This window comes from Acinonyx jubatus, chromosome B2, assembly GCF_027475565.1.
Source record: "Acinonyx jubatus isolate Ajub_Pintada_27869175 chromosome B2, VMU_Ajub_asm_v1.0, whole genome shotgun sequence".
In the NCBI taxonomy this organism is placed as follows: Eukaryota; Metazoa; Chordata; class Mammalia; order Carnivora; family Felidae; genus Acinonyx; species Acinonyx jubatus.
Window position 1 is genome coordinate 71,009,086 of NC_069385.1, and position 13,070 is coordinate 71,022,155.

The following is a 13,070-nucleotide window of genomic DNA, read 5'->3' on the forward strand; positions in this document are numbered from 1 at the left end:
CCGTGCAGAGGAAATAAAGGAGGAGAGCCCCCAGAGACTACAGCATTCAGAATTTGACTGACTTGCAGGCTGAATAACTGAAAGGCTCCTAATGCTTTCAGACTCTGTTTCCTTAGCTATCAGATAGGAATGATAATACCTGTTTCACAAGCCTCTTCATTGTGAGGCCTATTGCCACAGGCTTTTGCAAAACTGTCAAATGTTAGACAATCTGAAGATTTAATAACAAAGAATGAAAAAATGAACGAAGCAGCACATTGGGGTTTGGTTTGGTTTGCGCATCTCAGCCAATCTGATTATCCCTTTACTTTTCAGAAAACAACAACATGGAAAGGCTTGAAAGATGTCATCTAATTTTATTTTAGATATCCTCCATTTCTTCCCTTCCCTCCCAATTTCACTCTTTACAAAAGATTGCTGGTACAATTCTTTATATAACAAAATGTAACTTGGCCAGCCGGATTAACCCTTCTCATCTCACCTAGAATTCCTTCCTTCCCTCTTCATCCTCCCTAGTCTGCCAATCCCTCCCTCTTTCCTAAATTCTCGCCCCTCCTTTAGGCCTTCAAGAACCCAAGCCCTCTTTCTCTTAATCCCATTTTTTCCATAATGAAGCATGAACTGTGTCCTCTGAGGTTCAACCTTACGTATGTATTTGCTTTCCCGCAAATTCAACGTAATTCCCTTAGTTTTATTTGGCAAGTCACAATTATTTATAACTATAAATAAATGGTTACAAGTGTCTTGCACCTGATGACATTATCTTTAAAAAACTGTTCTAAAAACCCTACTCCGTTCCCTTATCACTGGATTTTTCCCTTCCGCACGTAACTGTTCCCACTCCCATCAGCTACACTGGATCACAGACAAGGCTGTGCAGCGCGCGGGCAGCCGGAGCCCGGGCCCCTCTGGACTCTCAGGCCCGGGCTCCAGGAGCCCACCGGCGGCGAGTAGGGCTGGGCCGCTTCCGGCCGCGCCGTTCTTCCGTAATACCCGCGAGCGCCGGGGAACCCCGGACAGGCCCGGCAAAAGGTCGGCTTCCGCTGGGCCTGGGCGAGGGGCAGACGAGCGCGCCGTACGCTTTTGCAGACCCCGGAGCGCTTTCCGCGGGGCCAGCGGCGTCTACGCAGTGACGGACGCCGGAGCCGGCCGACCGACCGCCACGAAGCGACCGCCACGTCAGGGCAACTTCACAAAACCCGGGCGAGGGCGGGTGACGCAGGCCGGGCGGCCGCGGCGGGGTTGGGCCCGCGGCCAGACGGGAAAGCTTACCTCCAGCCCGGGCGCCCGGTACAGCGACTCCCCGGCCGGCGCCGGCGCGTGCCCCGCCCTCAGGGAGGCGGGGGAGCCGCGGGGGAGGCGGTGCCATCGCGAAGCCCGCGCCCCGCCTTCACCCTCCTGCCTGCAGTCCGGGCCGGAGCTGGGCGGCGTCTGCGGAGGCTCCCTCGGCCTGGCCCAATCGGCCTGAGCCGCGCTTTCACACCGGCGGCGGCGCGGAAAGGTGGAGGAGGCTGGCCGGGAGGCCGGAGCCGGGCCAGCGATCCGCCATGGAGACCCGCTACAACCTGAAGAGCCCGGGTGAGCAAGGCTGGAAGCGGTGGGCGGCGCCGGCGGGTGGGCCGGGGAGGGCGGAGTGACCCCGGACCCCGGGTCGGGCGCTGCGGTTCCCTCGCGTCCGCCGCCAGTCGCGGCTCCGCCCCGGGTTTCGCGCTCTACGCGAGACCGCCGCCTGCCGGGATGGTGCAGGCCGCAGGGCGGCCGGGCGGGCACCGGCTGCCAGTCCGGGGACTGGCCAGTTCCCCGCAGCACCTGGACTTTCCCTTTCCTCTTGTTGGTTGCGTAGTGCTGGGTCATAAACTCATATCTAAGAACAGATGTAAAGATGATGTCCGTGGGTAATAGTTAACAGCGCCGTGCCGTCCGTACCTGCACCCTGAACACCGACCGTCGTTATCCTTTCGTCGCTGCCACCGGACTTATATTAGCTGTTTCACTCACTTACACGTGAGGATTTGGTTGTTTAAATATCGCCTTTGCAGCATTTGGGGGCAAATAGAATTAAAGACCTAGAGGAAATACTCTGTATTAAACCAACTAACCAAAGCGCTAAGAAAACTAGTTAGATGAGCCAAGCCCTTTAGTGCTTAACCATGATTTTTGGCATGCCGACTAACATGATATATATCTATATTCGGCCATAAAGACTTATTTTTCTGTACTTAGTGCCCCTGCTTCATTTACAAAACAGCCCAAACAGTCCTAGCCTCAAGTTCTTTTCTGGTGCATTATGAAGATGCACGAAAATCAAGCAGCTCTCTCATATTAAGGCAGGGTGGAAATGAACCACTAGTTTCTGTAAATGGTATTTATTCTATGTGTACCTTGATAAATTTGTCAGGAGGGACAAACACCACAGTTCAGCTCTAAATGATATTCCTAGAATATTAGTGGTGGTTTGGCCAAATATTGCTGCTGCTTATTTTTTCATTACAAGAAAGCATCTTTTCATTAGGAATCAGTAAGATTAGCATCTTTATGGAAAGAGCGGACATGTGAGTCTTTGATTTTTAAAAAATACTTAAAATGTAGAAACTCCGGAAAAGCTTGAGGTTATTGATTAAGCAGAGCTTTGTTAGCTTGAGTGCTTTCAGGCTGAGAAATGTTCTTAGGTGACCAAGTGTGTAGAATGGGTCATACCATGTATGGGCCCATAGACTCCTTTAAAAATCTAGTGAAGGCTATGGGCTTTCCAAGAGATGCATTTATACAATTCAATTTCAGTTTGGTTAATGGCTCTCCATTCCCCATCTCTTAAGAACACTAGAGGGGAAAGAGGGGAAAATAAAAGACAAAGAGGGAAAGAAAACTTTGGTTTTGAGGATAGATGGTAGAATGCTTAAATTGTTTAGATTGTTGTAGATTATTTTTTATGTTTATTTTTGAGAGAGAGAGAGAGAGAGAGAGAGAGAGACAGAATGTGATCAGGGGAGGGGCAGAGAGAGAGGCAGACCCAGAATCTGAAGCAGCCTCCAGCACAGATCTGAGCTGTCAGCACAGAGCCTGATGTGGGCTCGAACCCACGGACGGTGAAATCATTACCTGAGCTGAAGTCGTACACTCAACCACCTGAGCCACCCAGGCGCCCCTAGATTGTTGTAGATGTAAATAAAACTATATGGGTAAAAATGTATGGTGACTCTGGGGGCTCCTGGGTGGTTCAGTCGGCTAAGTGTATGACTTTGGCGCAGGTCACGATCTTGGATCTTGCCGTTAATGGGTTCGAGCACCGCATCGGGCTCTGTGTTGACAGCTCAGAGCCTGGAGCCTGCTTCAGATTCTGTGTCTCCCTCTCTCTCTGCCCCTCCCCTTCCTGCTCCCTCTCTCTCTCTCTCTCTCTCTCTCTCTCTCTCTCTCACAAAAATAAACATTAAAAAATTTTTAAAAATTAAAAAAAATGTACCTTGGTCACAGGATACCAAGTTCCTTAGGACAGCTGAGATACTTGATGGAGTGTCCAGAGAATAATGCAGATATGAGTAATAATGCAGTTTGGAAGGGAAAACTGGTGGATCCAAAGACATTGTTTTTAACAGCACATTGCTCAGTTTTCTTTTTTAAAGTTTATTTATTTTGAGAAAGAAAGCACAAGTGGGGGAGGGGTAGAGAGAGAGAGGGAGAGAGGGAATCTCAACTAGGCCCTGCACTGTCTACACATTGCTCAGTTTTGATAGGTTATCATGCCTGAGGTTATGAAAAGCTTTTAAATTCTCCAGAATTTTGGGGCGCCTGGGTAGCTAGTCCCCTAAGTGTCTGACTTTTGATGTCGTCTCAGGTCATGATCTCATGGTTTGTGGTATTGAACCCCACGTCCGGCTCTGCACTGATAGCACAGAACCTTCATTGGATCCTCTCTCCCCATCTCTCTCTGCCCCTCCCCCACTTCCTGCTTGTGCTCTCCCTCTCAAAATAAATAAACAAACTTAAAAAAATTCTCCGGAATTTTGTGCATTTCCAAAGTATCTGATCTGTCAGCTGGCTGAGCTTTTGTGGACATGCTTCATGCTGTGTTGTAAATTGCTTCCTCTTTTTGGTATCATTTCCTCAAAGGTGGTGGTGTTGTTCTACCTGAGATCATTTTTTAAAATCTTTTTTATTAGTAACTCTGTGGATCATTTGGAGTTCATGGTGAAGGTGAATTAGATGAGATACGGGACTTACCAGAAATGCTAGCAAACATGGTGAAAATGCTTCCTTTGTTTTATTCTCAGTCGTGTGGTATTTTTAGAGTAATCCATGTATGAAAGAAAGTGATTAAAAGCACTTCACAATGGAAGAGATATAACTCTTTCTAATTAGACATATGCATGGCACAATTAGGAGAATACACATAACTGGTAAAGGGCCAGTGTGCTAGTATGTGGCTAGTACGTATGTTCAGTTTGTAAGTGGGAAAACTTATTTCTTTGTGATTTTTCTGGAATGGACTTGTGGTTAGGGGTAAAGTTCTGTGTGGAGCTACCTCATTAAGCCTCTGACTTAGCCCATCAGTGGTTGTTCTGGATCAAGCTCCCTGATCCCTTTTTGGGTCTGCTCTGGCCAAGGTAGTAAGATTTCAGAATACAAAGTAGGGTGACCTATGTGTAGAGAACTTCTTGTGGTAGCTTTCTTCAGAAGGGGTCTGTGGCCGTGTTCAGGAGGTGATTGGTGAGAGACTGGAGCAAAGGCACCCACTGTCTGCACCGGAAACCTGGGAGCTGTTCTATCCATATACCCTTAGTGTTGGCTGGACCTTCATGCTAATTATTCTCAAGCTTTAATGTCCAATTCAGCCCTTTTCCTAGGCTGTAGTATACCTGGAATTACTGGTGATTCAAAGTCTTCACCCAGATTTCCCCCACACTGAAAAAATCTCTATGAGGTAATAAAAAACGAAACTCATCAGTTTACTCTCCTCCTCCAGAGTCCCCTCATCCCTTATTCCAGGATTGACAGCAACTAGGCACCCATGGGAATTATCTTTGATCTCTCGGTCTACTCCTTAGTCTACCCCCTACCCTGGAACGAACACCACACACTCACACCCACACCCACACACACACACACACACACACACACACACACACACACACACACACAGGCATACTTGCATGGGTGCCAGTATACACACACACATATTTATCTATTCAGTCACTTTTGTCACCAGCTGCAGTAAATCAAAAAACAAAACTGATTAGATCAGTCCTTAAATTGAAAAAATTTCAATGTCTTCCTAATAGCTATGGATAACATTAAAAGTAAAGTGTTCAGTTTGGTCTACACGGCTGCTCACGATTTGATCCTTGTCTTTCTCACCAACCTTGTCGAGACTACTACAACTGTGCTCCGTTGCTTTTTTTTTTTCCCTCTTTTGCATTTTTGCCATGTATCCATTTTGCCCAAGTGACTATCCAGATAGAGTAGCTCTTCTCACCTGTATGCCTTGGTCCCTATTGGAAGCTCTGCTTGGCATGGCTTCCCTTTAATCCATTGGAAATTCCTATTCTTCAAGCTTCTTTAAGGTTCGGCCTTGTCCAGCTATCTTAAGCAATTAGGTAGACTATAAGGTAGTCCCTATGTTTGTACATACTTGGTCAGTGTTTGTATTTCAATTGTTTTAATATCTTTCTCACTGTGAGTTTTTTGAAGGCAAGAAGCAGAAGTCTTGGCAAGAACCAAGAAGTCTTGGTTATTCGGTCTCCATCACTTGGACATTTTTTTAAATGTTTGTTGAATGGATACCTTTGTAGGGTCCTTCTGGACAGAAACACTAGTCTTTAAACATTTGCTTAAGTGCCTTCATTATGGGAGTAGGAAGAGGCACTTGGGGAGCAGACATTGGGTTCATATCCCCAATATACCCTCCTTCTGCATTTTACCCATGCTTTGGAGATTGATTATATTAAGATATTTGCTTTCTTTCTTTTTAAAAGAATTTTTTTTAATGTTTATTTATTTTTGAGAGAGAGAGAGAGTGCGAGCCCGGGAGGGGCAGACAGAAAGGGAGACACAGAACCCAAAGCAGGCTCCAGGCTCTGAGCTGTCAGCACAGAGCGTGACACACAGGGCTTGAACCCACAAATGTGAGATCATGACCTGAACCAAAGTCTGATGCTTAACCAGCTGAGCTACCCAGGAGCCCAAGATATTTTCTTTCTAAGAGAAATAGATGCTTGAGAGACAGTGACCTGTGAAAGATCCCTTTAGCTGGGGCTTTGTCTTCAAAGCCCAATGTAAGCCTAGAGAGGTAGAGCCTGGGTATTTGAAGGTTGCTATTGCTAATGCCTAGGCCCATAGAGCCTAGAGGTTTGGATCCAGAGTGATCCTGTGGTCTCCGTAGAAAAGAACAAGAGCAGGCATGCAGGTATTCCCCATCTCCTTTCCTTCCCTGGCATATTGTATCTCACCATGGTAGAATTCCTTGAATAATCTTGCAAAGAGATAAGAGAGGAGATGATCGGAAAAAGTTTTCTCTGTATGTGATAACAAGAGATGGAGTATCAGGAGTGGCAGACCATGTTCTAGACCTAGTTGGCAGGCAGTAGTTTGAAACTTGACTATCCTGTAGTGATAGTTCTCCTTGGGAACCAGGGAGCCATGCCATGAGGCCAACTATATATGCTCATTGTCTGTTGTTTTTAAAATTTTTTTTTCAATATTTATTTTTGAGAGAGAGAGAGAGAGAGAGAGAGACAGAGCTCAAGCAGGGGAGGGGCAGAGAGAGACGGAGACACAATCTGAAGCAGGCTCCACGCTCTGAGGTGTCAGCACAGAGCCCATGCAGAGCTCAAACTCATGAACTGCGAGATCATGACCTGAGCCGAAGTCAGACGCTTAACCTACCTAGCCACCCAGGTGTCCCCTCATTGTCTGGTTTTGAACCAGGGAGAATTTTTTTTTTTAATTTTTTTTCAACGTTTTTTATTTATTTTTGGGACAGAGAGAGACAGAGCATGAACAGGGGAGGGGCAGAGAGAGAGGGAGACACAGAATCGGAAACAGTCTCCAGGCTCTGAGCCATCAGCCCAGAGCCCAATGCAGGGCTCGAACTCAAGGACCGCAAGATCGTGACCTGGCTGAAGTCGGACGCTTAACCGACTGCGCCACCCAGGCGCCCCTGAACCAGGGAGAATTTTGAGAGGGTCTTATATCCCAGTCTATTTCTGACAATAACTTGTGACCTGGGGAAGAGGTGGGGGAGAGGAAGGAAAAGAGAATTACGTGAAGATATTATTGACTCCCACTTGACAGATATGAACATTGAGGCAGAATAAGATTAAATGATTTATTTAAGGATTTAGAGCTACAGAATATAGGATCCAGAGGTTTAATGCAGCTCTAATTCAGAGTCCACATTCTTTTGCACTAAGACATTTATAATATATGTAATGTAATTTCAGGGAAAAAAAGATTATGAGAACACTAGACTAATATTACCTTCTATTTGGCTACATGGCTTTAGCTCTCACATGGTATGTGCCTGTGTAGTCTGTGAACTATGAAAATCAGTATGTTTAGTTGTTGAACACATGATTGTTCCTTTATTCAGTTGTTATCAGTTCTTAATTCTGATCCTTTCTTAACATCTCTCGTAATATCCAAGTACTACTGGGTGTTTATTTTTTTTCGTTCTTGTTGAATTGAGCTGAGTGGGGGAGAGGTGGAGAAAATGTGGAAAGAGTTTGCAATAACATAAAATAGATTTCTTCAGCTTAATCATTCAGCCAGCTGATGAGAAATGAAGAAAAAAACAATCTCCATGGCATCTTTGATTGCCGATAGCAGCCAAATGAATTAACTTCATAGCAGCTTCCATGATTTTATTTATATCTAATAATATTAATTTGAAAGAATGATATTTTCCTGTGGCTTTAAACCAAGGTTTTTCAATCCTTGTTCCATGGGCTCCTTCGATAGACTAGGTTGAAGGGCGTAAACAGCCTGAAGGCCCCTCCATCCCCAACCAAAACAGCTCTGTTACCTGTTGTACATATTGAGGTTCTCATTAAGCTTTTTTTTGAACAAAGGATTTTATTGTCAAATAAGTTTGAAAACCATTGCTTTTAACCAGATGCTTGGAAAGATTTTTTGGGAGGATGATAGTAAAATTCAATTAAACTAATATTTGAGTGTTTACTATGTGCTAAGCCCTGAGGAGCCTGCAGTGAAGTAAATTGTTTCACAGCAGACAGGTGTTAAGTAATTACAAGTGAGATTTTATTAACTTTATAAAAGATAAAATACAGAGTGTTAGGGCTTAGAGCAAGGAGTCTCAACCTAGTTTCTACAGTAGTGGCTTCCAGATGGGACTGACCATTAGAATAACTAACTTGGAGAGTATTTCTGGTCTCTATTCCCCTCCCAGGACTCCTCAGAGATTTTTATCTATCAGATGGGCATCTCTAGTCATTCTTCGGGGTGTACAAGGGAAGTTGTCTGGAAGACATTCCTAAGGAAGTTCCTTAAGGCCTGTCTAGATGGGGAGTGGGAGTGGGAGCAGCATTGCAAGCTGAGGACCATGACAAATACTAGATTAGAAACATGTATGTGAACATTAAGATACATTCCCCCCATGTTCTAGACACTAGACTTTTTTCCATTCTTTGACTCCCTGCCCCCTACCTCCACCACCTGCCCCAAGACTACAAGCTCCTTGATAACCAAAACTATATGTTGGTTGCAGCTGTAACATCTAATAAGATGAACTCAGTAACTATTTGATGTTCAAATACTTTGATCAAGTGAACAAAGTCTGTGACTACAAGGACCTAGTTTGATGTAGGAGATAGAAAAGAATGAATAATTATGGAGTAGGATAGTGAGTTATGAACTCTTTCCCCCACTTAGGAACCCTTGATTAAAAGGAAATTTTATGCAGAAGTCCTGATACATACTGAACTGTTTGGTTGTATGTGTGTGGGAGGTGTGCTCAGTTAACCTCTTTCATTCCATACCTATACCTCTATGCATTTTACTTTTATTGTTTCCTCTGCCTATTCATACCCATGCATAATTCCCACTGTCTTTCTTTCAGATGTCAGTGCCTGCCTGACTCCTTTTCTCTTCTGTCTGCTGTCAGGTTAGGTGCCCACCTGGTACATACTTCTCTTATAGCACATTGAACTATATCAGTTGGTTTTCAAGCAGAATTTTGGGGAGCCATGGGCTACCTGGTTTTTTCCTGGCTTTACAGTCCTATACCAGTATCCTGACATTTTTTAGCACCTACAGCTTGAGGTTTGAGGGGCTGGGATCAAAGGATTGACCTTTAAGAACCAGTAGGGAAGGAAGGAGGGTACAGGTACAGATAGGATTTGTAGGTTGTGATAGGCTGCTGACAGTCATTTATCGTGGAAGTAAAAGGCTGTGTCATTAACTGTAAGAGGTGAAAGAGGAGTGAGATGAGGAGTAAACAGGTGTGAAATAGTCTTGGGGTGCTGGCTGGAGTGGGCTGCTTGGCTTACCAGAGAAATTCCGGAACGTTGGGTGGCATTGTGTCCTGGTGGAAGTTGTCGATAATAACTCTGTAATGACATCAGTGTGCCTGCCTCTGTGACTTTTTTTACCCTCCCCTTCAGTAATGCTCAGCTGTTTGGGTATAGATACCAAATAAGAAGATGGTTGGGTTGGGTCAGCTAGAATTATATTTTATTAGGGGAGTATAAATGAGGAATTCCTAAGAGCCAATGGTATGGATAAAGAAGGACGTGAATATAGATATAGGTGGTTACAGAAATTTATGGGGTGAGTTGATTGGAGGTTTTAATTAAGCTGAAGAGTCTTCTCAGAAAGGAATTCAAGGGGCACCTGGCTGGCTCAGTTGGTAGAGCATGTGACTGTTGATCTCCGTCAGGGTCTGGCATTGGGCATGGAACATTGGAGCATACCTTAAAAAGAAAAAAAATCAATTAGAGCTGTGGAGATTTAGTGACTCCTGGGGACAGTCCATTTAAATTAATGCAAAATAGTGGGTGAAAATTCCCAAGAGGTAGAGGATATCCTCCCTGTATAGGAAGATACAGGGTCTACCGTTCATAAGCATGAATTCCAGAGGGCACATTTTTGTTAATATAGATATTTTAACAAAATAGAGTTGGAATGCCTGTGTTAAAATTCCAGCTGTCATTGACTAGCTGTCTGGACTTGGACAAGTTATGTAATCTCTCCATGTTTCAGTTTCTTAGTCTGGAAAATGGGAATTTTGTAAAAAGTTTATTTATTCATTTTGAGAGAGAGAGAGGTGGTGCACGCAAGCAGGGGGAGGGGCAGAGAGAGGGAGAGAGAGAGGATCCCAAGTAGATTCCACGCTGTCAGCGAGAAGCCCTGTGTGGGGCTCTGTCCCATCAACTATGACATCATGACCTGAGCCAAAATCAAGAGTCAGATGCTTAACTGACTGAGCCACCAAGTCTTCCATTGTTTTAAGGATTACATGAGTTAGTGTTTATGAAAATGCGTATTAAATAAAAATAGTGTCTTTATGAGACTGCCCTAAGTATTTAATTTGATATATAACTCTTCTAATGCCATGTCCTTCCCCTCTCTGATTATTACCATTATCCCATAATTAAACTTTAACCATATACCCAGTTGAACTAGTCCTCTGTACAGTTTTTATTGAAATAGGAACTTTTTCATTAGTTTGTGAATTTGTGCTAATCTCTTGGAAAAGTGTATTTTAAATGTCTCTATCTTATGAATTTTATTTTAGCTGTTAAACGTTTAATGAAAGAAGCAGCAGAATTGAAAGATCCAACAGATCATTACCATGCACAGCCATTAGAGGTAAGTTTCTATCTCCCATGTCTTAACATGTGGATTAAAAAAAAATTTTTTTTTAACATTTAATTATTTTTGAGAGACAGAGCACGAGTGGGGGGAGGGGCAGAGAGGAGGGCGGGCACAGAATCCAAAGCAGGCTCCAGGCTCTGAGCTGTTAGCACAGAGCCCAACATGGGGCTTGAACTCATGGACCATGAGATCATGACCTGAGCCGAAGTCGGACACTTAACCGACTGAGCTACCCAGGCACTCCTCTTACATGTGGATTTTAATGCTTTAATATTTTATTTTTATTTATTTATATTTTAAAACATGGTATTATTTTTTTAAATGTTTATGTTTGAGAGAGAGAGAGAGAGAGAGAATGTGCGAGGTGGGGGAGGGCAGAGAGAAAGGGAGACAGAAGATAGGAAGCCGGCTCTGCACTGACAGTAGAGAGCCTGATGTGGGGCTTGAACTCATGAACTGTGAAATCATGACCTAAGCCAAAGTCAGATGCTTAACCAGCTGAGCCACCCAGGTGCCCTAATACTTTAATATTTTAAACTAATTACTTAAAATTGTTTTTTCATTGCTTTGAGTCATTACAGATGTGTTTGATGTGGTTTATTGACATATTTTACTCCCTATATTTTCTAAGTATTTATTTCATTAGCCATTCAGAATCTGACATTTTAGAAGCAAATTTCCGGTTTCTGTAAAATGGTCTCAGATGCTAAATTGGTTTTATGTTTTGAGTATGAGGGAGGGAAGGGGAATGGAAAGAACCCCAAACTCTTTATACTTTGAAAGATCTGGCTCCTTGAGGGGCCTCTGCAGTTAGTCTAGGCTTTTTGCACAAACATCTCTATCTCTTTTTAGTCTTCCCATCTGTATTTAAATGTGCTCAGTCTGGTTTCCATGACATTAGTGAGAATAAAATGTAATTTTGCACACTATAAACTGTAAAGTACTTGGGAACTCTAAGATAATATTGATAGAATATTTATTAATATTACTGACTACTTATAAATAAATAGGCTCTTAAGCATCCATGAGGGATAATTTTTTAAAGTTTGTTAAAATAGTAACAGTAATTTTACAGTAATTATTTGATTATATACTAATTATCACTAATTAGTATTCAAGGATTAATTTCCAGCTTAAGTAAATCTGGAATCTAATTTATGAATATATAACAGTGCTCAGCTTTTTAAAATGCATTTGTTTAAATTTTAGCTCTTGTGGGACATGGAAACTAGATTAATAACTTTTATTTATAACTTTTATACTTGAGACATTTTGTGCATTATTAACTATTTTAGTAATAATGTGAAACATTTGATTTTTCTCATCTAGGAATATTTCTGATACTCTTTGATAAAGATGATCAGACCTTTTAATGTTACTAATTTCTTGCTGGTTATTTTTTTTGTTCAGGATAACCTTTTCGAATGGCACTTCACAGTTAGAGGGCCCCCAGATTCTGATTTTGATGGAGGAGTTTATCATGGACGAATAGTACTGCCCCCCGAGTATCCCATGAAACCACCAAGCATTATTCTTTTAACGGTAAGAATTCTTGGCTTTTTGGAATACTTGTGGTTTAACTCTTCATGACGACTACAGAGTGTGGTTAGCATACTCATTTTCATTAAGAAATAAAGTGGGACATTATTATAATTTTGTCTTTGGGGACCACGCCTTGGTAGTACAATTATTTTCCCCCCCAAAAAATTCCTAGGAATTATTGATGCTAATGAATGCATAGTGGCCATAGTGTAGGTGATAGGATTCAATGAATTAATGTATGCAAAGTGCTAGGCAGTGTCTGGCACTTGGTAAGTACTCAGTAGAGGGTAATGTTATTATATCTCTTAATCGCATCATTTCCTTCAACTTCTCAACTTTGTTACACTGCTTTCCTCATTTTCCTATACAGCTCTTAAAGTAAGAGCTGTCACAGAGTCCTCAATAAATGTTAGTTATATTATTACTATTTTTTAAAATTTACTTATTTTGAGAGAGAGAAAGTGTGTGTGGGCATGTGCAAGTGAGGGAAGGGCAGAGAGAGAGGGAGAGAATATCCCAAGCAGGTTCTGAGCTGTCAGTGCAGAACCCTACTTGGGGCTCAATCCCACAAACCATGAGATTATGACCTGAACTGAGATCAAGAGTTGAATGCTTAACTGACTGAGCCACCCAGGCACCCCTCTGTTATCTCTGTTTAGATCTTAGAATTTCTATCGTCACATATTTTACCTCCATGTGAA

General features: G+C 43.0%; 1 protein-coding gene across 2 annotated transcripts in view; it reads left to right on the forward strand.

Annotated features, from left to right (window-relative positions):
* Positions 1-1,389: 1,389 nt before the first annotated feature.
* UBE2J1 (ubiquitin conjugating enzyme E2 J1) overlaps positions 1,390-13,070 on the forward strand; it is a 28,971-nt gene continuing 17,290 nt past the window's right edge. The window contains exons 1-3 of one of the 2 annotated variants that reach the window (XM_027057262.2): positions 1,390-1,578; positions 10,748-10,821; positions 12,238-12,369. In XM_027057262.2, the coding sequence (XP_026913063.1) occupies positions 1,548-1,578; positions 10,748-10,821; positions 12,238-12,369 (237 nt within the window). In that variant the 5' untranslated portion in view covers positions 1,390-1,547. Of the gene's footprint in view, positions 1,579-1,644; positions 2,005-10,747; positions 10,822-12,237; positions 12,370-13,070 lie in introns of those variants that run through there. The other variant, XM_027057263.2, reaches the window with a different exon arrangement.